General features: G+C 44.9%; 1 protein-coding gene across 4 annotated transcripts in view; it reads left to right on the top strand.

Annotated features, from left to right (window-relative positions):
* Positions 1-26851, top strand: part of KIAA1217 — a 358790-nt gene that overhangs the window by 169160 nt on the left and 162779 nt on the right. For 2 of the 4 annotated variants that reach the window (XM_083467359.1, XM_083467360.1), the window contains exon 3: positions 18863-19140. In XM_083467359.1, the coding sequence (XP_083323485.1) occupies positions 18863-19140 (278 nt within the window). Of the gene's footprint in view, positions 1-10296; positions 10694-18862; positions 19141-24745; positions 25049-26851 lie in introns of those variants that run through there. The other 2 variants (XM_083467361.1, XM_083467362.1) reach the window with 2 other exon arrangements.

Below are 26851 nucleotides of genomic sequence, written 5' to 3'. Positions count from 1 at the left end.
TTTGCACAAACCATCATTCAGAACCTTAGCCATTATGCCGACAGAATTGTTTGTTCTACGTGTTTCTGTGGCACGGTAGCACCCAGGGATGAAAACACTACCCTAATTATGATTTCTCAGTGCAGGTATCATTCCTAACCATTGTTAGCATGAACCATAGCTTGCAAACCAAACAATGGTTTCAGATTCTGGTTTGGCAACTGGTCACCATCAAGGAGTTCTCCGTTCAAATAGCGCACCATCCAGTAGTTAAATGAGATGTTGAGCTGTTATTTCCATCTGAGAAGCAATGATGCCTGTTAAGATCATCACCCTGTGGGTTGAGTCAAAAGAAGATCTAAATTACTGGGCATGCTCATACCAAAGTAAACAATCCTTCAAATCTGGGATGGGGAATCTGCTCCTCCAGATGTTGCTGGACTACAACTCCCATCATCCCTGACCAGTGGCCATGCTGAGTGAGGTTGATGGGAGATGGAGTCCAGAAAGTTTAATATTTTATCTACCCATCCTTCCTTATAAACAGGTAGTAGCAAAACTTCCTGTTGAAACAAATTCTGTGCCACACTAATGACATGTGAGCACTTTGACCGTCGGAATTTGCATCTAATGCAGCAGCTAATATAAGAAGAGCCTCATTGGAGAATACCAAATGCCTGTCTAGTCCAGCGTCCTGTTTTCCATAATGGCCAGCCAGATGCCTATGGGAAGTCCTCACACAGGACAGGCAGCAGCCGTCCACAGTATTTGCTCTCCAGCAACTTGTATGTAGAGACCTGCTGCCTCCAGTACTTGAGGTCGTATGTCAGCATCATGGCTATTCGTCATCAATAGCATTACTCATCACCATCCATTGTATTGTAAAGGATAGAGTGTTGGACTCTGAGCTGGGAGACCAGGGTTTGAATCCCCATTCGGCCACAAAGTTCACTGGCTGACCTTGGGCCAGTGACTTACTTCACAGGGGAATGGGGAACGGAAAACTGTGTACGGTATATCACCTTGAGGAAAGGCAGCATATAAAATGTAATAAATTAAAATAATAATTTATTTGTCTAATTTCCCCTTTAAAGATATGCATGTGGTCTTGGCCTTCACCACACCTTGTGAAAGCTGATTCCATAGTTCAACTGTTCACTGTGTGTGAAGAAATACAGTCGTACCTTGGTAGTCGAACACCTTAGTTGGCAAATCGGCTCCCGAACGTCGCAGACCCAGAGGTGAGTGTTCCGGTTTGCGAATGTTTTTTGGAAGCTGAATGTCTTCCGCGGCTTCTGATTGGCTGCAGGAAGCTCCTGCAGCCAACCGGAAGCCGCACCTTGGTTTTTGAACCGTTTCGAGAATCAAATGGACTCCTGGAACAGATTAAATTTGAGAACCAAGGTGCGACTGTACTTCATTTCATTGATGTTGCCTTTCCCAGCTTTCAACTTAATTGGATAACCCCAGGCTGTGAGAGAAGGAGAGAAGCTTCTCTGTATTTACTTTATAAACCTCTAGCACCCTCTCTCTTACTAGCCTATTTTTAAAAAACTAAAAAGGTCCAGTTGTCACTGCTGCCAGTCATTTTGTCATCTATAATATGTGTACACATAACAGGTTGTATATATGAGATCTTGAGACTGACTGAGTGAGTGAGCGAGCAAGTAAGTGGTTAAATTAAGCAATCAGACATAACGATGAAATCCATTGCTTTGCTGGCTCGGGGCTGTCATGAGTTCATAAGTGTTAGAAGTGAGTCAGAAATGAAAACCAACCCATCAGCAGACTTGCCTGTGATGCCTAGGAATTGTTTTGTTTCACCAAAGCTCTGCGGGTAGCATTCTGCCAGTGGAAATGCAGCTGTTCCCAGTTTCAGATGCTAGGCTGTGAAAATACTTTCAGGTCTTTGCTGTAAACGAGGAGCTGATTTCTATGATATCTAACATGCACTTGATATATGCACAGCCTAGGGTTAGACTGTCCTATTTGCCCTACACAACTGGAGAAAGACAGATTTCAAAATGGGAACACTGGAAGCTGTTAAAGAGGAAAACACAAGCAGATGCTCCGAGTCAGGTATAGCTAAATCTCTGGCACCTTTTGAGCTTTGGCTGATTATTGTTTAGAAGATGGCTGGTACCTTCCTTCTGGTGTTAAAATATTATTTTAAATTAGCCCAAATCTGTAAAACATGGAAGGACCCTCAGGTGATTATATTAATGCAAATTGGAGCTGATGCAAATTCCTCCTCCTAAATATCTCTGTTTTGCTGAAGCATCTTACCCACAGCTGGTTCCAGCTACTCAAAGTGCTTATTTGCACACACAGATGGTGCCCCCAAATAAACCGAAGTAGCCAGGAGTAGCCTGGTCATCTATGTCAGTGTTTCCCAACCACTGTTCCGCGGCACACTAGTGTGCCGCGAGATGTTGCCTGGTGTGCCGCGGGAAAAATTAAAAAATTCGAAAGATAGCTTCATATCCGGAGAGGCGGCCTTCAGGCGAGTTTTAATTTTAATTTTCCTTCTCCCACTTAATGCCCCACGCTCGCCCGAGCAGCTTGCAGTCCTCGGTAACCACGGCGACCCGAGGGAGGGGAGGGAACAGGGAAGTTGAGGGCGGCGACGAGCCGCGATGACGTCAGTGGGCCGCGCCGCCTCGCCCTGGCACGGTGTGAGAGCCCCAGCTAGTGGTGCGAGCTTCGGAATAAGTGGGATCCGCGTGCGCGAGACCGAGATCGCGGGTAAGGAGCTCAGCCCTGGGCAGGAGGAAGCGGGGCCGCGCGTGCGGGCCACATCCCCACAGAGAGCGAGCCTCCCCCGGCCCACCACTCCGGGCAGGTCCACTCGCATGAGGGGGCGGCGATGGCGACGGCCGGCAGCTTGCCTGCAATGCCATCCCTCGAGCAGGCGAGGAGCCCGGAGGCTACCAGATGCGAGTCCTCTTTCCCACCCTGCTCGGGAGTCCAGAGCACTTGGTCGCATTCAGGATCTAGAGTGGGGAAGCGGGGCTTGTGTCTGGGCTGGACACATTGGGCTGCCTGTGCCGCTCGACCTGCGGGGAGAAATCAGGGTGGGAGTCACGACCGTGAGGCAGGGCTGCCAAGTGTGGCAGAAGAGGACACGGCCGTCGCACCTGTCCTTAGGTAGGAGCTTCTTCCGTGTCGACCTGCTGCCCTAAAGTCTTGGCTTTTTGGCGGTTGGCACAGAAGGAAGGCAAGGGGGAGGGGAAAAAATTAAAACTTACACTTTCGTGCGTCCCTCCCGGCGTGACGCTGCGCGCTGACGTCACGGGGCTGTAATGGTGGTGTGCCTCGAGATTTTTTTCATGAAACAAGTGTGCCTTTGCCCAAAAAAGGTTGGGAAACACTGATCTATGTCACCTCACCCAATGCTGATAGCAAGGCCTGGATGTGTAGTAAGGTTCTTTGTCTGGGTTCTCAGTTGTCATGATGCCCAGCAGTGGACTGCTTGATGATGTGACGAGTCATTATTACACATTTGCATGATAAGGATTCCAGACTTACCACGTACAAGAAAGGATGAAGAATGAGAGATAACAGGTATTTGCGTCAAGGGTTCATTGGAAGAAAACAGGTAGATGACCACAACACACCTTTTGGAAGGGGAGAAAATGCATGGGAGAAATATGGGAGCACTGGAAGTGCATCTCTTTGCTCCACCCCCCACCCCACCCTCGGAAAAAAGCCACAGGACATTATTTTTAAAATATAGGAAATAAGTGCTACTAACTTATTATATCTCAAATTCTGTTATTTTAATATAATTGGAGCAGGATCACCCCCGTGCCCTTCTAGTCCAAAAGGTCAGCTACATTATAAGATATTTTCTCTTACTTTCTCCTTCCCAAAGTTTTTTTTTTTTTTTAATAATAAATTGTGCTCTCTGCCTCTCATCATGCAACAAAGGAGGAAGGTGTTTCTTGTGAGACAATCTCTGGAAAGCTGAAGAGAGGCCAGAGATGGAGGGGTGAAAGCGAGAGAGGAGAACAGGATTATTTTACATCTCTTATGACTCAGTCAGATGACTCTTGCTGGCATCAAGGAGAATAGGAGAAGCCGGCTCAATGAAAGAGAGCAAATTATTTTGTCCTTCCAAGACCACAGGATTCAGACAATGGGAGTAGAACTCAAAGTGAAAAATTGCCAGAAGTTCAGGGACTGCCTGTTGAGATGCCAGCTCTCCTCTCTCTCAGTTTGGCACGTACACAGAAAATCAAAAGAGCATGAAAAGCACTTGTCAATGCACCATCACCACAGAGGAGCCCTGCTGCAGACTAGACTTCAGGGTGCTTCACCAAATCTGGGGAAGGGGCAGATATTTCTCATCACTGCCAGGGCCAACCCAAGAGATGTGTGAGGCAAAGGACAAGATGACACACACATGCCCCTTTAGGCTGACATGCCTGCAGTTGAATATTACTTCAGCACTTGCAAACAGGATAATGCCCTCCCACCACACCTGAGGGAGAAAGCAGGCTGGCTCAGGGCATGCCATAGGGCACTGCTCTCCACATCATCCTAGCAGCTGCCACCTCAGATGGCTGCTTCACTCTGCCTAATGGTAGGGCCCGGTATTTCTTTCTTGCTCTTGTTGACTTGTTCCATTTACCTTTGATTTCAGAGTGTGGGCTATGCCTAAAAAAGGAGGGGGGGAAAAGAAAAAAGGAAAAGAGGCCAAATATTTTACTTATTCTTTAGGATTCTTTAAGTGAAGGTTAAAAAGAATCAGGAGTGTTTTGTGGAACCTTAAAAGCTAACAACATTTATTATGGCATAAGGCAAGCTGTCATGAATAACATTTCATGCGTCTGATGAAGTAGACTCTGAAAACATATACCAAGGGTAGGGAACCTTTGGCCCTCCAGATGTTGTTGGACTGAAACCCTAGTCCACCCTAGCAAGCATGGCCAATGATCAGGGATGATGGGAGTTGTAGTCCAACAGCATTTGGAGGGTCACCGGGTCACCAACACTGACTTATACCATAATAAATTTGCTGGTTTTTTAAGGTGCCACAAATCTCTCTCTTTGTTTTGCTGCAACAGACTAGCCTGGCTGCTTCTCTGGAAATTACATTAAAGTGCTATGCAACGAAACTTATCTTGCTCCTGCACCTTGTCTTTGATATCATGGGGCTTCTCTTCGTATATTAGGTATTTTAGCTGCATTAAGTGGAATATGAATGTAACATAGGCATGGTTTGCATATAATGGTAAGCCAAAGTATGACTTGTTAGGACCATGCAAACATTCCGGCTCCCCGATAGGAGCTCACTCTCACGTCATTCTCCTTGGTCTTTTTAGCTCATTATGGCACAACAGCAAAGCCAAGGTTTGGCTTAGCATGTCGTCCCAAATTGGGCTTAATATTTAAACTCTCTCCTCCTTAGCTATAATCTGTAGCCAAGAACAAACCTCCCTGCGTTCTCCCCAGGAGCCAGCAGGTTTGCACATTCATGCTAAGCCACAGTTTGGAGTAGTGCTGTGTGTGAATGTGGCCAAAAACATGGTGTGTCTTCCATACGGGCATAATATGTCTCAGGATTGGTTAAAGCAAGCGTACACTTAGAAGCAAAGAACAAAGAAATGGTTTGCTGCTACGGAATGTTGTGGTGACCCTCCATAATTCTTCTACCTTCTTCTAGCAGGAAAGGATGATTCCAAAGCTTTACTATTTGGCAACTCAAGTCAACTACCTACAATTGTAACACTTTTTGTTGTTGCTGCTTTATCTCATCCCTTTCCAGCTGTACTTCACCATTGTTCAATCTGGACTCCTGCCAGGTGCCTTCTGCTTCTCTGCTTTCATAGAACTATAGCAGTTTGCCCCCACATGCATTCCCACTAGCTTTGAATAAGAGCTTACCAGCCCATCATGCCCAGGAGTATTCTCAGCAGAGCTCCCTAACCCTGAAATCCTTCCTCTTGTTTGGAATGAAAATTGAGATTATTACAAGTTTATGTGCCAATATTGTGCCTGTGTGGTCTGAATTAATCAGGCTAGGTGCTCAAAGCCTGCAGTTCCTGTTGGCGGGTGTTCAGAAGTTGATTACTTTAACCTCTTAACTCCTGATGAAACGGTGGTCGATTGATGAAATGGACTTTTTATTCTTAGTAAACATGGAGCAGCAGCCGATCACCACACACAACATACCAGGAAGAGTAGGGAGCATTTGATGGTGTGTGTCCCGTCCCTCCCATCCACACTCCATAGTTCTCAAGCAGCAATGGGAGAAAGTGTTTCACATCCCAGAAAGGAAGTGTTCATGTACTAAAATGTACAAACAAATAAAATATTTTTTGGAAAAAGCCAGTCTTTTGAATGGACATTCTCTGATGGTACTCATCATTGCTGAGCCGCTTCTGAGCTGGGCTGAGAACTTTCCCATCACTGTGGCTTCAGAACAGGTGGAAGTCAAAGACCCCTTTCAAGCTTGAAAAGTAGAGGAGGGCAGCAGTACTACTGCGCCAAGTTGCTCAGATACTATTCAGTTAACATTTTTTTCGCTGCATTTCTGGATTGCCCCAGACCCCCTTCCCCTCATTGCAGTTCCATGTACATTTACCTGGGAGTCAGCTCCACTGGGCAGGCGACTTAGCTCCTCAGTGGAGATGCATAGAATTGCTCTGTCTCCAAAACTCTTCCTTTCTCCGGTTTATGATCCAGCAAGCCTGCCAAGATTGTAGCAGGAGTGCACTCATTTATCTATTTTTGTCTATTTTAGTTTCCAATTCTATCTCAGCCTAGCTAATTTTCTCCAAGCTTATTGCTTGACATGCTTTTTAGCGTCTTCTTTTATAGATTTCACAAAGGCTGCAATTATGAATCTTAATTTAATTCTGCTTGGGATTTGCCAGATGTTTTCCTGCACGAGGCTCCCATTCCTTAAGAACGCACAAACAAGGAGAGGTTCCAAGAGATACTCTTCCTTCTGGCGTTGGTTTTGAAGTGGTGGGTGGAAGCACCTGTAAAAGGTCTTTGTGGGGCACAGCTGTGCAAAATGTACCCACGTAACTTAGAAATGGGCATCCCGTTTTTTCTACTGCTTATTGGTTTGAACAGGTAATAATATTCCACAGACAAATGGGCTCTTGGAAGAGTTACATAATATGTTTGACTTTGAAAGTGTCCATCATAAAAGAGCCTTCTCCAACCCATGTCCCTCCAGATGTTTTTGTACTCTAGCTCCCATCACCGAGTCATTGGTTGGGTAAGGCTTTTTTAAAATACAGTGGTACCTCAGGTTAAGTACTTAATTCGTTCTGGAGGTCTGTTCTTAACCTGAAACTGTTCTTAACCTGAAGCACCACTTTAGCTAATGGGGCCTCCTGCTGCTGCTGCTGCGCCGCCGGAGCATGATTTCTGTTTTCATCCTGAAGCAAAGTTCTTAACCCGAGGTACTATTTCTGGGTTAGCGGAGTCTGTAACCTGAAGCGTATGTAACCTGAAGCGTATGTAACCTGAAGCGTACGTAACCTGAAGCGTACGTAACCTGAAGCGTATGTAACCCGAGGTACCACTGTATAATGGAACATAATTCTGGGGAATGTTAATATTTATAGAAGTGCTGCACAACAGCCAAGAACACTCTCCTCACAGCAGTGGAGGAAGCTGCTTAGGTGTCTGGGGCAGCGCACCCAGGGGTGGGGCAAGGGTGGGTGAGCCACCCATAGGGGCAGGGAGCACTGCGGTGCCTCCAGAGTCTGCCTGCCTCCCCGCACTCAGCTGCCCTCAGCTGGGGGGCAGGCAGTGGGCAGACCGTTTGGGCAGCACAGAGCCTGCGCGCACCCAAGCCACTGCAGCTCTCCCAGGAGAGACACGTGGCTCAGGCGTGCTGCACGCCCCGCAGTGAGTGCCGCCCAGCATTTTGTCACCCCCTCAGTGGTGACATCTGGGGCAGTCCTCACCCCGTTTACTCCGCCCCTGTCTCCTGAGCAGCTTTGCAATACTTTCTGCTCAACAGGTGCCAATGTACCTTTGAGTAGGCCTGTGCGAGTGGTTTGATGCATGGATACCAAAGAAGGATGTCTAAAATGCCAGAATGGCCAGTTCCTGGTGCTTTGCTAAAGAAAGGGGCAAACGTACAACACAGCCTATAAAACCCCACTGCTGTTACAGACGCAGGTCAGACACTGCAGCAATGAGAGGTCGTCTTCGCCAGGAAAACATTCATTCATTATGTATACAAAAGACAGCATATGTCAGTTTGGCAAGAACCTCCTGTCAGTCCAGCTGCCGATGAAGGCACAGGAGGCAGGCATCCAAGTCTCATGGCTAACTCCCTAGGCCAAGAACCAAGTTTCCCAAGCCTACAGATAAGCACAACCAACATTAAAGCAAGCCAATTAGCCTACATCAAAGCAAGTGTGAATAAACTTATTGAGCTCATCCTTGCAGCAACCACCAATTAGTCTTGAGGTTACCTTAAGTACCAAGATGGCGTTTGCAGGCCTTCCAGGACAGTCTCATCTTTGGTTCAACATACCAGTCAACCCAGTTCTTCTCCATTTCCTTGGCATTTGGGGCGAAACTTCCATTTCCCAGCAAATCTACACATTTCATCCTGCAAGTTTGATTTACTCAGCTGTAGTAGAGTCGCCAACCTTTTTGTCGGCACCTGTTTCTGTGTCTCTCTTACTGCAGTGTGACCTGATTAGTGGACAGTAATGCTTATTAGTTGTCTCCATGCAATGGGCATTTTCACCAGTAGATTTTCTGTATAGCAAGCTGCTGTTAAATGCATAGGGGAAGGACAGAGCGTTTCTTAACTGGTCATGTGGCAAGCAACCCTAAAAGTAAGGTGGGATTTGCACAAATCAATAAGCCAAAGTTCTTGACTTAATAAGCCATATTAGCCTCATTTTCATGTCATAGTAAACCATTTTATGGATTACTGGGAGTGCACACAGCGCAGCAGCAAAGCCAAGATTTAGCTTAGTGTGCCATTCCAGCTGGGAACTGCAGTTAAGGCCAGTCCTCCTTAACCATGACCTGTAACCATAAGACAAACCATGAGATCACGGTGAAAGAAGAAGTATCTCAACCACGATCCTGGTTTATGACAACATGCTAAATTTAGCTGCTCTGCTGCACTGTGCTAAAAGGTCAGGAAAGAGCAAAGCGAGTGTGAGCTTATCTCTGGGCATCAACCCATTTGTGAGGACCCAGTAAGCCATAGCTCCTGCTTTGTGCTTCCCCTGGCAAGAACAGATACTGTGAATAAACCAGGAAAGGGATAGGTTTTCTTTATATCTAAACAATGGCTCATGCTTTGTTTTACCCAGCAAACCACAGTTTGCTAGCTAGCTTTAAACCATGTTTTGCTGTTGGATTGCTGAACGTGGTTTGTTAAGGTGAAACAAGCAATGATCCTGAGTTCAGTTGTAATTTATCCCCTTCCTAGTTTTTCTGGCTTCTTCTGCCAGCGAGGAGCGAAGTGGGAGCAATTCAGAATGCTGGTTATGACTTAAAGCCACCAGTGATATGGGTCTCCAGGTGTTGTTGGACTCCAATTCCCATGAGCCCCAGCTAGCACAGCCAGTGGGTAGGGATGATGAGAGCTGTAGTCTAGCGACATTTTGAGGGTCAGTGTTTTCTCAGCCCTGCCTTAAGAATTGTCTGAACCCATTTCAGAGACCCTGTTAAAATGTCTACCTTTAAAAGCCATTCGATCAGTGGGCCTTTTCAGTGGTGGCCCCACAATTATGCAATCCAATTCCAAGTAAAGCCAGGTGAGCCTTTTTCCTTTGCCAGCTTTAAATGGGCCTTTAAAGACCCATATTTTCATCGTCACCTTTGTGAGGACTAATCCAGGTTACCAGATACTGTTCTTTAGAGCTAGATGGGTTATTTTGCTGGCATGCTATCTTGTATGGGAAGGACTTAGCTATTTTAATAATAATAATAATAATAATAATAATAATAATAATAATAATAATAATAATTACTGGTTTTACTGTTGGATTTTAAAGGCTTGTATTCATGCATAGTTGTAAACAGCTTTGAGAGGTGATTTTGCCTTTTTTCTTTTTTAAAAAAGGTCCAAAAGCCTTTTAATCAAATAATCAAATAAACATGGCTGAGAAACCTGAGCTACCTATTTGCATACAGATATTTTCCGGAAAGAGCTTTGACTCAGAACTCAGGATTTCTGTAGGCTAGAATTACTGTCCTCCCAGGGCTTATAATCACTATCAGTAACGCTGCCTGGTGGAAGAGCAGCTTCATGGCACTGGGTGGAAAAGAACTAGGTTAGAATCTCACCCTCAGGCAAACCCATCACCTGTTGGGGGCCTCAGAGAGAGAGAGAGAGAGAGAGAGAGAGAAGCTCAGGGGGCTATTTCGGCAACAGCCGCTGAAGCCGACAGCCGCTTTTGAAAGTACTGCCCACTAGTCTGCTGAAAACTTTCTGACTGTTTCACGCAGTCTCTCCCTGCCCTCCTGGAATGTACTTCGCTTTTGAAAGGAACTTTGTACTGTCAAGGAGGAGGATAGATTTTCCTTTACTGGGGGTGGGGGGAGGCTGCTGGGGGTTTTTTCCCCTCTTGGTAGTTTTCTAAGCTGCATGTTTTTTGGCTTTTGAATCAAAAGCTTGTGCAGTTTTGAAAGTAGGCAGGGACAATGGAGGAAGCTGAGAGCCAGAAACCTGAGCCGCTCCTGGCTTGTCCGAGAGACAGCAGACAGATGAAGGGTGAGTAACAGAATCATGCGTAGATGGAGTTGCAGTCAGCCTGTCCCTCATTGCTGCTTTTTATATCTTCATGACAGATTATATGGAGCAGATACTTTATATATTATGCTGCGGCTGACTGTGTTTTGTCTGTTTCTTACATCTGACTTTCTCTTGGGAAATACTTTTCTTGCAGAAGGAAAGCGAAGAGCATAAGGGTTCAGAGGTTGGTTTTTTTCGTTTTGGTTTTGATGCAAACATTATACGAAACACAAAGCAATCTATGAAAAGGGAGGGTGTTATCCCCCACAGTGAAGGGAGGCCATCCTTCTAATATTATGTTCTCCAACAATGCATGAAGAGTAAGCTTCCTCCTCATTTAGTTCAAGTGAGGATTTCATTTTTGAGCTCAAGTTTTGAAACTCAGCAAACCGCTCAGAGTTTAGTGCTATTCCATGGGAAACACATGAGTGTGTCTTGGAATGCAGCCAGAAATTATGGACACAGCTTTCATGTCAGGGCAGATTTGGTGTCCTGCATACCAGTTTCACTCTGTTTTGTCTTGGATGTGGTGCAAACTACATGCTTTATAAGAACAAACATTTTGGATTGGGCAGCAACATATTCCTAATTTGAATCTGAAGTGTTTGTAGAAAGTGTGTGTGTGTGTGTGTGTGTGTGTGTGTGAGTGTGTGTGACTTGTTATTATCAGAGCTAAGCCCTGATGACTTGACAGGGAAGACAGACCAGAAATGGTTTGTTTGTTCATTCATTCATTCATTCATTCATTCATTCATTTATATGACAGCTTTTGTGTACATCTTTCTGTCACTGGTAGCCTAAAAGTGATGGAGCATCAATACAAATAATAAAATGCAATTAGTAAGGCAAATTTGGGCTAGGCTTCTGAAGGAGTAGCAAAACTGAGCAAATTCTGGCGCGTTGGTCTTCTGCTGTGGTCTTCTGCTCCCAGGTCACAGCCAGATCTGTGGTGGGTTGCAACAGCCACTCTGCCACCATGGAAATATATGGCTAAAACAAATAAGAAATGGTCCCCCCAAATTCATGTTTGGGTTAAAGGTGCGTCCTGGGTAAAAAAAAAAGGGGGGGATTTGGAGGCTGCTCTAATACTTGACCAGAGCTGTGGTCAAGACTAACCCAGGTGCCTTTACAATGGGTGACATTGGACTATGCTCTGGCTGTGTGATGTGATATATAAATATAATAAATTAATTTCCTCTGGCCTATTGGTGTAAAGAGCTCTCCTTGTTGTGACTGGCCTCCTTGCAATTTCCTGCTTTGGGCAAAGCTGGGTGACAGTGACACACACGACGAATGCCTCGCAAGACGGAAAACCCGCTAGACGAAAGGGTTTTCCGTTTTGGAGGTGCTTCGCAAAACGAATTTCCTATGGGCTTGCTTTGCAAGACGACAATGCCTTGCGAGTTCCTGCGGGATTTCCCCCCCCCCCTTTTTCTAACCCACTAAGCCGCTTATCAGCTGATCCGATCAGCAGATAAGCTGCTAAAAGCCGCTAATAGCGCTAATCCTCTAATCCGTCAATGGGCTTGCTTCGCAAGACGAAAAAACCGCTAGACGAAGAGAATCACAGAACGGATTGTTTTCGTCTTGCGAGGCACCACTGTAAAAGAGAGAATATTTCTCAATTTTATAGAACTCCTTTCCAGTTGAGCTCAGGCAGGTCCCCTCCCTACTGAATTTCCTGTGCCTAGTGAATATTTTGTTACCCCAGCAGGCATTTTAATAGAAGTTCTATTACTTTTTGAATTGTAAACTGCTTAGAGACTGTTGTAAAGTGGTAAATAAATTGTTTAAATAAAGATATTATGGTAGGTGGGCAGGGCAGTCCCACAGGGCCAGACCCAGTTCTCGCCTTCTGTTCTATGCAGACTTATTTACAGTATCTATAGCTGACTCTTCACTGAATATCTTCAGTAACAAAGCGAGGAGTTTCATGTATATAATGCAACACTTTCCAGAGCTCCAATCGTGGAATATTTAGGCACATATTGTGAGAAGTCCTCGCATTCTCACTGCCATTCTTAGCCAAGTAGATTCAGCTTGATTGATTGCTTACTGTTGTTTTTACATTTTCTGAGAGAACAACTGTTATTTTTATGTGTGGGATGGAAAGAGTTTCCAACTGCTCAAAAGCAAAATAAAGAGATCACATTGTAAGCTTCGTAAAGGCAGTTTCACAACTTCTCCTCCGTTTCGTGGATGTGTAGTAAACAAACATATGCTTAAATCCAAACATTCCTGAGCCTGGGAACGAACTAAACTTGGCGCAGTGGAATGTCAAATAGGCTGCGGCGTAATAACAGGGAGCATCTATAGTCTTGGAAGCTGTACTGTATATGAAATTCCTACTTGGTGGCGCCAAGTGCCTTCCATCAACTTCAGCTGGTGGTCCAGCTGCGCCCCTGTCTGGAAAGGGATAGCCTAACTTCTCCCACCTCTGAGAAGCTCTAGGTTAGATTGCTGCAATGTGTTATATGTGGGGCTGCCTCTGAAGATGGTTCAGAAACTTTTCAGCTGGCACAGAATTTGGTGGCAAGGTTCTTCACCAGGGCAAGATGGTTTGAGCATAGAACACTGATCCTGGCCTGACTAAACATCAGGAATAACGTTCTGACTGTTTGACAGTGCGAGAGACTCCCATGAGAGGTAGTGGACTCTCTTTCCTAGGAGGTTTTTAAGCAGAGGTTGGGTGGCCATTTGTCATGCATGCAGGGCTTTTTTTACAGCGGGATACTCAGTTCCAGCACCTCTCAGGTGGGCGCCGTTGCTATTCTAAGAGAACAAGGCAGGTGTTCATGGTGAGTTCCAGCACCTCTTTTTTAGAAAAATAGCACTGCATGCTTGTTATGTACTAACTTTGGATCCTAGAACAATAGGCAAGTAGGATCCTAGAATGCATCAACTGATTGGCTGGTAGGAGAAGACCAGTGAGGCTCCAGGAAGAAGTTAATCAGCCTATTAGGCTGGTAGGATCGTAGAATGCAACAACTGATTGGCCTGCAGGAAAAGACCAATCAGGCTCCAGGAGGGAAGCAGAATCAGCCAATCAGATGGGACTAATTGTGTAAATAATGTACAGTGGATGCTCGGGTTGCGAACGTGATCCGTGCGGGATGCATGTTCGCAACCCGCAGCTGTGCACCTGTGCATGCGCTGGTTGCGATTCGGCGCTTCTGCACATGCATGACCGCTGAAACCCGGAAGTAACCCATTCCAGTACTTCCGGGTTTCGGCGGTCCGTAACCCAAAAAAACGCAACCTGAAGCATCTGTAGCCTGAGATATGATTTAATATAAAAGCCTGAGGTTTGGGGGGGGGGCAATTCAATCACTGTTTTACAAGCTGCAATAAAGAGCACGAAATCACTACAGGACTCCGAGTATACAGTGGTGCCCCGCAAGACAAATGCCTCGCAAGACGGAAAACCCGCTAGACGAAAGGGTTTTCCGTTTTGGAGGTGCTTCGCAAAACGAATTTCCTATGGGCTTGCTTCGCAAGACGACAATGCCTTGCGAGTTCCTGCGGGCTTCCCCCCTTTTCTAAGCCGCTAAGCCGCTTATCAGCTGATCCGATCAGCAGATAAGCCGCTAAAAGCCGCTAATAGCGCTAATCCGCTAATCCGTCAATGGGCTTGCTTCGCAAGACGAAAAAACCGCTAGACGAAGAGAATCACAGAACGGATTCTTTTCGTCTTGCGAGGCACCACTGTATTTCAATGCGTAATATATTGGGTGTTGGGCTAGTGGACATGGTTTGTGGGAACAGGCCACACTGGGACCTATGGCAACACGCATTAGGCCCAGGGGCCCACCAGTTCATTAATGTCACCAGGCACTGATTCAGCACAGCTTCACCTGAGTCAGATGATTAAGGAGATGCCTAACCAGGCCAAGGAAAGGAAAATCCAAAGGGATTTCTCCCCTGTATAGAGACATTAACTGTGCAGAGGAAAGGTCAAGTCTGAAGCAGCCTTTGTAGATTTTGATTAGGTGTTTCTGAGTTGCTGCGCAGACAAAAGCCACAGAATTAGCTGTCAGTGTGAGCATTCAATGTGACACTTTAGATCAGGAGTGGAGAATTGGATACAGCCAGTCGGCTGGATCCTTCCTTTCCCCATCTTGCGTGGGCCAACGTTGAGGGGCGGGTGGGCAGGGCACACACCATTGTGACATCAGATGGCAGCTTAAAAAGGGGCTCACTTTTTAAGTCCATTTCAGGCACTTTCGGCTCAAACCGCTTGCAAACGGATTTCAAAGTGGCAACAACCATGCTTTTACCTGACGTCAGGGATGGGGCCAGTGGATGTGTTTTGGAGGAAATGACTTCAAGGGCCAAATTAGAGGGTGCTGCTTAATTAGGCCCACAATCTGGAGGTTCTCAACCCCTTCTGTAGTTACATGGGACCCCCAGGAAGTTTCCATAATGAACTTATTGGCATAACATGCCGTTGGCTTAAAATGAGGAAAGGTGAACCAGATACTTGAATGACTGCAGTGCCAGCGAGCCAACAAGCCTTTGATTTGTCACCGTAAGCTCAGCAGACAAAGAAGAAAAAAATCCCCACATTTAAGATGCACCACATTAAAGCATGAACTTTAAGCTTTTTTCCTTTGGTGATCTAGCATGCAGCTTGGCAGTCTCCAGGAGCACTGCAGCCTGGGACTCTTATCTTAGCAGCATACTATGGTAGAATTCTCCCCCTCCCTTGACTTTTCAGACAGGATTGTCCTCAAATTATTGAGATTGGATGTTTTTGTAATTATGTTACACATGGAAAATATTTCATCCTCCAACAGCCCCTCAGCATGTGTGGCAGCGGCTGTACTCTAAACCCCCCTAACTATATAACAATTTAATATAAAGTGCTCAGGAATGCTGACTGGCTTTTAAAGTGTTTAGCAGATCCAAATCTCTCTGCCCTTGAATCTCGTCTTTGAGCCGATGGAGAAATAAAACACCTAGGGTTGAATTCATTGGTACCCCTCTATTCCCAGAAGCACTTTTGACCCAGTGGACTCCTTTGCTAGCAGAAAAGGAGGGGAGCCCTCCATAGCCCTCCGAGGCTCCTAAAACTCTGCTCCAGTGGATTGGGGAATTCTCCAGAGCAGTGTGGAAGGTTGCTGGAGGCCTGCAGGACAAAGGGGGAGCTGGCATCTTAATTATTGTCATGGGTCTGTTTCTTTATTATATTTCTGTTGAGTCCTTCCTCCCAAAGGAGCCCCAGGTAGCAAACAACAAAGCAGCAAAACCATTCATTCATTCATTTATTAAATAAATAAATAAATAAATAAATAATAATGTATGAAAAGGCACACATCGTCACAGCTAATGATTTCCTGAGGTCCAGGGCCGAGGGCCCTCTGGCGGTTCCCTCGCTGTGAGAAGCCAAGTTACAGGGAACCAGGCAGAGGGCCTTCTTGGTAGTGGCACCCGCCCTGTGGAACGCCCTCCCACCAGATGTCAAAGAGAAAAACAACTACCAAACTTTTAGAAGACATTTGAAGGCAGCCTTGCTTAGGGAAGCTTTTAATGTTTAATAGGTTATTGTATTTTAGTGTTTTGTTGGAAGCTGCCCAGAGTGGCTGGGGAAACCTAGCCAGATGGGCGGGGTATACATTATTATTATTATTATTATTATTATTATTATTATTATTATTATTATTATTATTATTATTTCCAGGTTGGCAGGACCAGTATCTTCCAGCCACTAAGTCTCTGATTGAACAGGAATGCTTTAAAAAAAATTCTGAGTGTTAATGAAGGAGACAGGCACATTTCACTGGGGTGGGCATTCTGCAGACCTGGGATATGCCACTAAGAAGACCATGCCATAGGTCAGCATCTACCAGGCAGCCTCCAGCAGGGACTCTTCCACTACCAAGGACTCTCTTGCTGAGTGTGGAGCCCAAGATGGTTTATATTGGCGTGGGGGGGGGGAGAGGTGCCCACAGTGAAATAATGTGCTTTGACGTCAAAAGCAGTAGCATTATGGGATGTGAAGGAATAACTGACACAGTTGAACTCTACAAGTTCTCTGCCACTAGTGCGGGAAGCTGCCCTGTAGATTTGTCGATTGATGTAAATATTGGCTGGAGAAGTCAAGGAGTGTGCTAACGCTGCCAAATATGGCAAAAGCAAAGCAAAATATTTCACAGGGGAACATTATGGAAGTGGTGTTCATAAAGAGAAAACAGCTTCTATAATAGTAGGATGTGCAGGCGAATCATTTGAAAGAAGTGCTGGTGTCACCTGTAAGAGCCTGGGAGATAAATCAGACAGTCTCTGTTGCTAATCTCTCCTCTGCCTTGAACTCATTAGGTAGCCTTTAGGCAAGACACACACACTCTCAGCTTCAGCCCCTGCACCTACAATATAGGGAATGATAGTACCAATTTATCTGAATGGATTGTTGTAAAGATTGTGTGGCATATTGAAAGTACTATGCAAATGGTGGTGGTGGTGGTGGATGTAGCTTTTAAGCTATTTGATGTGCATTCAGATGGGAGTGAGACTTGCTTCCAAGTATGCGGAGAATCAGGCTGCATGATTCCCATCCTAAGCATACTTATAAGAGCATAAGAAGAGCCCTTCTGGATCAGACCAAAGCCTCAACTGGCCCAGGATCCTGCTTTCGCATTAGCCAACCAGCAGTGTCCAACTCTGTAACTCAGCCATGAAGCTTGCTGGGTTACCTTGAACCGGTCGCCGTCTCTCAGCCTAACTTCCCTTGCAGGGTTGTTATGAAGATGACATGGGAGCTGGGAGAACCATGTACACCACCTTGAGCTCCAGGGGGAAAGGTGGGATATAAATTCTAATGGATAAACGCCAAAGAGAAGCCCATGAACAGGACTTATGTGAAAGAATACCCCATTGAAGCCAATGGCACTTAATTTTGGGGTTGGGGAACCCATGGGTAGGATAGTGCAGCAAAACAACAGTTGGATGCTCAATTAGTTTGCTTAAATCTAATTGAGCTCATTTGGATTTGCATTTTAACACCAATGCCTGCAGTCCCATGCACATTTATTCCCCATCGAAGTCTTGAGTCAGCTTGCTCAAGATCAGAGTGCAAAAAATAATTATTAATTTTTGGGAGAGCCATGACTGCCTGTTAATAGCAGGTAAGGTTTCAGATAGACTTGGAAATCATTTTTAGAGGTTGCATGTTTCTCATTTTGCTCTCCACTAGCCTATTTCCCTCCCCCTCCCCTATTAGGTATTAGATAACATACCTTCAACCTGCATTTTTCTTTTGGGCCCTGAGGGGGGTTTGTATTATTCGGTTACCTGCAGATAAGTTAGCTGTGAGATCCATGCTATGCCTGTGTTCGTTCCACAAAGCAACCAGTAATAGTCAGGCCTCAAAAGTAGATTTTAAAGTTGTAAGAGTTATCTGACTCCCCCCCCCCCCAGCATCCAGTTATTCTCTCCCCCCCCCCAATTGCATAGACTTGCTTTTATTTCATTTCTCAAAAGAATGGTTTATTGAAAAAGTGACACTATATTTTCCAGTCTGCTGTCTCGGAGAGGCATAAAATCCAAGCGAGATCCATGAAATTTAAAACCATAGCTATGGTCTGAAAACTGGGGGGTGGGGGGGCAGGGAGCAAAGAAAAGAGAAGTGCTTTTTTTCTTCTTATTTCACAGAAGTTTCGGAACATTTTGAAAACACACTGGGAAAAGATTAAGTATTAAAACTCTACTGTACGAAAATAATTTTATCATTTGCCATCACCAAAGGAAGCCTCATTACAGGCCCATTAAAAAGTACTGGAGTGTTACGATGATTTTTTTAATGTCTTAAAAGATTTTAAAGCTTAAGGAAGAAAGAGATCTACCATTCACCCCCCCCTCGCTATTTCAGTACAGAGAACTGCATAGCAAGGACATGGTTTGCTTATTGATCCGTTTTCCATCCAGCATTTCACATTGTTTTGCACAGCTTATGCAAACTACAATTTTAGTGGTTGTCTTAGTTAAGCCTAATAGCATCTCTCCTCATTAAACGGAGCAGAACCATATCCTTCTATGCTATTTTTTAAAAAAACCATGTACATCCACACCGAAAAATAAACTTTCTTCTTCTTCTGTAGGCATGACTGCTGAGATTCTGTTTTGATTGTATCTCACCTTTTTGATTTGCAGACCAGAAAAGCAGTTTGCATGCAACCTCGTTAGACGATGCAGAATACCTGTGGCCTAAGGAACTTGTTGCTTCTGGAAACAGCCAGGCTTCTGCAAAGGCAGGCCGCAACATTCCTCGGAGACACACTGTAGGCGGCCCTCGAAGTTCCAGAGAAATTCTGGGAATGCAGGCATCAGATATGGACAAGAAGAGAGAAGCTTTTCTAGAGCACCTGAAGCAGAAATATCCCCACCATGCCACTGCGATCATGGGCCACCAAGAAAGACTGAGAGATCAGGTATGGAAGACAAAGCAAATGTTTATATATGTGGCTTTGGTTCTGATGCTAAAACCCCTGTGGATATCTATTCACGCATGAAATTCTTGTGCAAGTGGGCTTTGCTGCTGAATGGGAACGAATTCATGGAGCTCCTGCTGATACTGAAGCCAGTCAGGGAGCCCTTATTCTTGCAAGGAATCAATATGGAGCTTGCGTACATGTAAAAAGCTGCCAGATCAGACTGATAAAATACAGGAATTGCTGGGTCTTAGAAAATCATACAGTGCAGTTCCATTTGAGAGTGAAAGCAGGAGAGAGTTTGTTTGCAGGAAGTTTCTTGTATGAGGGACCATGCACGTAGAAAACTTAACCTGTCAGGGAAAAGTATTCTAATCTAGCCTTTTCCCTGACATGTTTAAATGGTTTGTTTCTTTGCTTTTTTGTAATGTTTAGGGCAGGCATAGGCAAACTCGGCCCTCCAGATGTTTTGGGACTACAATGCCCACCAACCCTGACCACTGGTCCTGCTAGCTAGGGATCATGGGAGTTGTAGCCCAAAAATGTCTGGAGGGCCAAGTTTGGCCATGCCTGGTTTAGGGTTTATAAATACTAAGCACCCAAATATTCTGCAGTCTGAAATGATATAGTCTAGCAAGAGTTGCTCCACTGCCAACACATGACCCACCTGATCGTGTGTTTTCTATTGGCTGAAATTCTTTAGGACAAAAATACAGACCATCTGACTCTCTTGAGTCAGGAGTAGCCAGTGTGGTGCTCTCTAGATGTTGTTGAAAGTGAGCTTTTACAAACCATGAAGGGATGTGTGATACTTGAACTGACAAATCATCGCTATAAGGCTGTTGCTCCACCTCTGCTTCTCAAGGAAGGAGAGATGAACAGAAAGGTATTTCTAAGCCATGGGTGGCTAACATGGTGTCCCCCAGATAATAAACCACAACTCCCATCATCCCAGACCATTTGCCATGCTGGAATGACTGCAGTTGCAGCCCATAACATCTGAAGGGCATCATATTGGCTTCCCCTTCTCTAAAACATGATGTGCCTCACGATTTGTAAGCTCAGCACAGGGTTTGGGTTCCAAATCACAGGGTCATATTCAACTAACTTTTGCTTAGAGTAGATCCATTGAAATCAATTACTTTGGTTCATTCATTTTAGTGGGTCTGCTCTGAGTAAAACCAGTTGGATGCAATCCATGAGTTGTTTGCGAGCTTTGAATCTGAGCCTTTGTCAACCTGCTGTGACAGAAGTATTTTAACAGGTTCTGAGGCACCAGTTTTGCTCGACTAAACACAATTGCTTTTCAGCGCTTATAGGACATGGCATGAAAGCACAACCTGCTTCTTTGTCAGAGCTAAGCCATAGGCAGCTGTCGAGAGGGATGCAGGAGCCAGGGACAAGCTTGGGAGCTGGAGCTAAGGGCTGGAACCAAAGTTGGGCTTAATATTTGACTCTGGGTTTTCAAGACAAATTTGAACCTTGCTGAAATGGACATATGGGGGAATATTCAGTGACTTTTCAGAAAGGGCAAAATTCTCAGAACTTTTTCAGGGGTGCTACCTTAATGATGCCAGAGGTAGGACAGGGCAGAAGGAGACTTACCCCTGTTCCAAATTCCTTTCTTCTTAATCATATTACCTAGCAAAAGTTACACTGACAAAAAAGGTGCTGCAAGTCAAATTATGTTTTAAAAGCTTGGCTTCTCTTTGCCAGGCTTGGGTTAGCTTGGCTGAAAGGAGTTTAGAATAGGGGTAAGTTACACCAGTAGAGATTATACTTGGCTTCCTATAGTTTGGATTGTTCTGTTAGGTTGCCCCCCATAATTTGATTGACAAAAGCTTAAGATGACTGGTGTGATAATTAAAACTAGCAGCCCTACTGTTAATTTGTGTGGGTTTTTACTGGCTGCGGCTAAGCAGCCCATGGTGGTGACTGGAATGTGGAAATGTCCGGTTTGCAATTAAATTTAGTACTGAGATCCTTGGCCAGCCCACATTATGTCATTACAAAGTCTTCAAAATGATTTTAAGATTGAGGGCGGATTCCATTTTCCTACCCCACCCTTTCAAAAGCATGCAAAGTCAAATAAACATCCACAGCTGACTTTGACAATTCCTCTGTATCTGGAATGTGTCACTTGTCAGTGATGTTACTGATGGAGAGGAAGTGGAAGACAAAATTTGAAAATAGCTACTATCTAATCAAAGAGCCATTTTCTGAATGACACAACTTAAATTATAGACTGAGAAAATGCAAAACCCAGATGCTCTGTTTCTGGTGAAAATGGCCGTAAAGAAGCTGTTTCTATTCACATTCACAACTAAATGCACCTAATATAGTTTACACAAAGAGACATTACGATCAACATTTAAAGCAAAGCTAAAACACAAGTGGGCAGAACAGGAGCAACCTAATAAAGGGTGGATGAGAAGAAATGTTGGGGTCATAGCAAAAGCTATTTTCATTTAAGCCAGCTTGGGAGGGGTTAACATGCCAGTTTCTGTCCATGTTTCTTTTACACCAGCCAAAAACATTTCTTTTCTGCCAGGCTTTTGGCTTTTATCTGTGGGTGGGAAGTTTTAGTCCTGCCTTTGAAAAAATATGAATTGAGTTTTAGATTTTTCTCCGCCTTGTTTTCATGCAAATTACTTTTGCAAAAGACGCAACTAATAAATTTGAATCACCATCAACTTCATAATAGCACACTTTGTACACTCACATGTTCTGACATAGGGCTTTCTTGTTCTGCATTCCCCAGATACACATACCCTGGTGCTCTAAAGTTATCTCTGTTCTCTAGTGTGATGTACGCGTGTACGTGTTGTGCTGCAGGAAACTCTGGTACAACACTGGTGTTTCCCGCAGCAGCTCATAAGATGCTGGAGCTGCTCTCAGAGCTCTGATTTCCTGCCAAGTACTATAAATCTCTGAGTACTGCTTGCGCCTCCCCTCTTTTCCCCTCTGACTTTGAAATCTTGAAGCTCTTCCCTGACTGCTTCATTGATTGTGCTTGTTATCTTTGTAATGAACTAGAGTATCTGTGTGGAGAATGCAGGGTGGTAGTTAAAGATAATGCACAAATTGCTTTCTTTTTTAAAAAAAAGAGATGTGAGATTAGATCTTTCCTGAGTCATGTAAATATTTTGTTCCACTGGTGAAGATACTTGCAAGCCAAGTTTGAACAGACTGTTGCAGAGACAACCCTACACATTTTGCAACTTGATCTCCCTCCGAAGCCAATAAATTACAGAAGGAATGCAGTAACTGCATTTGCTGCTTGTTTAAAATGTGCCACACTTGCTAATTTATTAAGACTGCAATCCTAAGGGAGCGACGTTTTCTCAGGAGTAAGTGAGGTCGAATTCAGCAGGACCTACTTCTGAGTAGATATGGTCAAGATTGTGCTGCTCTGTTGAATTCAGTGGGGCTTACTTCTAGGTAAAACATGCATGCTTCAAAGGAATATCTCCTGTTTATACATTTTATAAGTGAATCGGGTATGATAATAAGTGCATAACCTTTAAAGCAACATCATTCCTCAGAGGGTGAGAACATGTTGCCTTTGTCTAGAATCATTCCCTCGCCAGGTTCATGATCAAAGTAGAGATGTGTTTAAAGATAGCATACACAACAAGCTGTTCATCTTAAAACTATTTCATGGAAACCTGTCATACAATTAGTGAAGTCTGCTTCTTCATCGGTCGTAAAGACCTGTGACAGACAATCCCTAGCTAATTGGTAATGGGTGTATGTGTGGTCTGCCCTTCTTCAAAGGTTAGAGTACCACAGGATTACAGGAAAGGCTGGCTGCCTCATAAGCTTCTGCATGGATGGAGGCTCAAAAACTAAGAGGACCTAATAAGAGAATTGGCTCCAAGTCTGTGGAGGCCCATCTGAGGCTTCTCCTTCCCTCTGTTGGTAGACCCTGGGTGGTTTACATGGTAGTGGTGATAGCTAGTAACAGGTAACAGCACTGTGAAAAATGTCAGGTCATTGAGGGCTGCTATTTTAATTTCCCACAATGCCCCAGAGTAGTGATGGGAGAGGAATTAGTTCAGTTCACATTTTAATATGAAATGCCCCAATTCATAAGTTCTGAAATCAAATCGAAATGCAGCTACCCTTCAAAATACCGTATTTTTCACTCTATAAGACACACCTTTTCCCTCCTAAGAAGTAAGGGGAAATGTGTGTGTGTGTTATGGAGCGAATGCAGGCTGCGCAGCTATCCCAGAAGCCAGAACAGCGAGAGGGATCACTGTGCAGCGCTCCCTCTCGCTGTTCTAGCTTTTCGCTTAGCTGCGTGAAGCCTCCTCAGGCCAGCGGGAGCCTTCATTCCACTGTCCTGAAGAGGCTTCGCGCGGCTATCCCAGAAGCCAGAACAGCGAGAGAGATCGCTGCGCAGCGCTCCCTCTTGCTGTTCTAGCTTCTGGCTTAGCCCCTCAGTCCCTTCCCCCACCTCCTGGAAAAGCCTCCAAGAGCTGCGTGGAGTGTGTGGCTTTTCCCTGAGGAGGGAGAAGGGCAGCCTGTCAGTGACGGGCTGCCCTTCTCCCTTCTTGGGGGAAAAGCCTGCAAGCGCCGCACACACGCTCCACGCGGCTCGTGAAAGGGAGCACTGAGCAGAGCCTGGGATGCAGACAGGTTCTGCTCAGCGCTCCCTTTAAATAATTTTTTTTTCTTGCATTCCCCCTCTAAAAACTAGGTGTGTCTTATGGTCAGGTGCATCTTATGGAGTGAAAAATACGGTACTCACTTTTTCTAAAGGTGTCCAACCAAATGAAGTGTACAAAAATGTCTACATTGTGGCAATGTGGGAATTAATTAAAGAAATAAAAGTATTTTTTCTCTCAAATAATGAAAATGAGGAGAACATGAGTTTGCAGACAGCCCAAACATAACCACAGCCAGACATCAGCTTTATCCTAACATGGTGTTCCCAATGACTCAGTTGGGTGCTTTATCCATCCCATCTGTGTACTTTGCTGCCTTTGTGTGGGTGGCCCCCGCAAGGAGCTCAGCGTCCGGGAAGCCACCCCTTTCTCCTTCTATTGGGACACAATCACATCTATTGTTTTACTGCTGGGAAGCAGCCAGGTAGAATGACAGAAATGATCTGTTGATGTTTTTCAACTTCTCTTCCACCTTATGAATGCTTTGCTGCCTAATGGGTTTTGCACACAAATGTGTGCACACAAAAGCACACAAATGACCTTCTCTGTGGTCACTGGGACTTCCTCCATCGTCAGGTCATCAGTTTGCATCAGAGGCTGTTCCCAGAGATCCTCTATGTTTTTGTGAGTAGTCAGGTGGAGGGGGGGTGTCTTGCTGCCTTTGGGAAGGGATCCCCTCAAACCTTGCTGCGTGCAGGGAAGCTCCCCGTATGACCATCTAGATATCAACCTAGCATGAAGCAGAAAAGTGCTTCTAATAGGCATGTCGGCACCCAGTGGAAGAACCTTTATCTGAACATCAACCCCCCGGCACTGTTAAGATACAGACAATGCACGCTGACAGGTGTGGCTCTTATTGCAAAACAATTCCCCCGGAAACTAAGGCAGAACTTCTCAGATCTTTCTGAAAAGAGTAGTAGGAAGCTTGTCACAACTCCAGAAGCTGGTGCCGGACCGGAGTGGAGGAAGGTGTTGTGCGTCTCTCCCCACTCCACTCCACCCCCCACCTCCCGCACCTTTGATGGAAAATGAAACTTTCAGCATGCTCTGACCAGGGAAGCCCGGAATGACTCACGAATGAGACACGCCGTTTACTGAAAAGAAGGAGGAGAGACATAAAGAAAAGGTGGTGTGTGTGTGTGTGTGTGTGTGTGTGTGTGTGTGTGTGTGTAAGGTCTCGGAAATTTCGGAGGGGCAGCTTCTGAACGTGGTGTGCCAAGTTCCCTGCATTGCAGGTATGTCCACAGAGTTGCACCGTTCTTTCTTGTTGTTCTCTGTCCTTCGAGAGAGCAATGGCGGTTAGCGAGGGGGCAGTGCATTAGGAAAAGCAGCTGAGGCAGAGGAGGAGGAATCTGCTGTGAGATTCAAATAATGCACACGGCAGCGGTGGAAGGCTGTTAAAAAATAGCTGAATTCCTGCCAAATAAAATGGGGGGGGGGGAGAAAGTCTCCAGGAGAAACCAGTTTTACAGGTTGTGCTGCCCAAAGGGCATTATGGGTTCTTTTTAAAAAAAGAAAAGAAAAGAAAATTGTTCCAAAGGGAAACAATGAACGTGCAGAAACTGTATTAGCAAAACCTCACAAGGCCTGGGTCTTCAACACAACAGTTTTTGGGGGTGTGTGCACCCTTGCAGGTTGTTTCTTTTTGCACTGTTGGGCAGGTCACATTTTGTTGCTCCGCGATTATTAGAAAAGACCCGTCCTATACTCCCACAGTTTGTTCGCCTTCAAAAGCCAAATAAACATGTGTTCTGTATTTTTTATAAACCTGCTTTGTAGTAGATCAGCACCATGCCAAGGAGTAGACTGTTAAACATTTACTTGGAAGGAAACAGTTCCATTGCATTGTGCGGCCTCAATCTGACAGGTTAGCTCTACTGTGTAGGCAGGTGGGGTTTAAGTAACCATGGAGATCTGTGATGTCATGCTTGGGAAAGCATGTTAAGGCAGCTAAGGGTACATGTAGCCGTTCAAAGTCCCATAGGCTGGAAGTTGCTTTTATGCAAATGAGAAAGTTTCACTTGGAGAGGGGGGTGAAAGGGGGGCTAAATAAATTGCAGTGGAGACACATGGGAGGCGTTTTACCTGCCTGGGATTGTAAGGGAGTTTGTTCGGAACTAAAGATTTGGGTGACTACTCAAATCTTGGGAGCTGTTCTCAAGCGTATTTCCTGGCTTGCCTCCAGAATCCTGCAATTAGGTAAACAAAAATGTCCTCCTTCGCTTTGCGACGACTATAATACGATTGTTTGAAATCTACTTGGCTGTGTTATTTTCTTGAGAGTAGAGCTGAATCAATAAACGGGGTTTTCTGGTATGATGTACTCTCTCTCTCTCTCTCCCCCCCTCTCCCTCCCTTCCTCCTTTCCCCACCCCACCTCTTGATTTGAATGATCAGCAGATTTTTGAATGCTGTGAAATAAGGAGGAAGTTAGGTGACTCATGCTTAATACGAGTGTGGTATTAGAGAGGAGAAACCAGAAAATGAAAATGGATTTGTTCTATTGGTGGAACCTTTCTTACTAACAGTTTCTGCTTTCACTGTTAAGAATCAAATTTAATATCACAAGTTTTGGGGGGTTTTTTGTTTTTTGTTTTGATAAAACAGCCTTTCAAAATGCAAACTGCAGAGGTCCTTATTATTCATTATTATAACATTATTTTGTGGAAGGGCAACTTTGGAATGGGTGCTACAAGTTCCATTATATGACTGCAAATGTTTGGAGGGGAAGAGCACAATGAATTCTTTCCCATCAACGAACAAGCTACATGGATAGAAGTAGGTTTTCCTTTTTTTGCTGCTGCAATAAAATGAGCGGACTCTTACAGTTGGACCATCAAAGGGAGTGGTTTGGGTAGCCAGGGTTGAAGTGTGTAACTGGTGTCCTGGCAAATAGTTGCTTGTAGCATGAAAGGCCACCGATTCAATTGAAAGACACCTGTGAAATGTAAATGAAGGATGGAGGCATGGCAGAATACCTGGGGAATGTTCAAAACAAGTTTCTATGCTTCCAGCCCAAACCATATAAAACCCTGAGA

This window comes from Podarcis liolepis (genome assembly GCF_965112155.1).
Source record: "Podarcis liolepis genome assembly, chromosome: 12".
NCBI lineage: Eukaryota > Metazoa > Chordata > Lepidosauria > Squamata > Lacertidae > Podarcis > Podarcis liolepis.
This window is presented reverse-complemented; position numbering and strand designations above follow the sequence as displayed.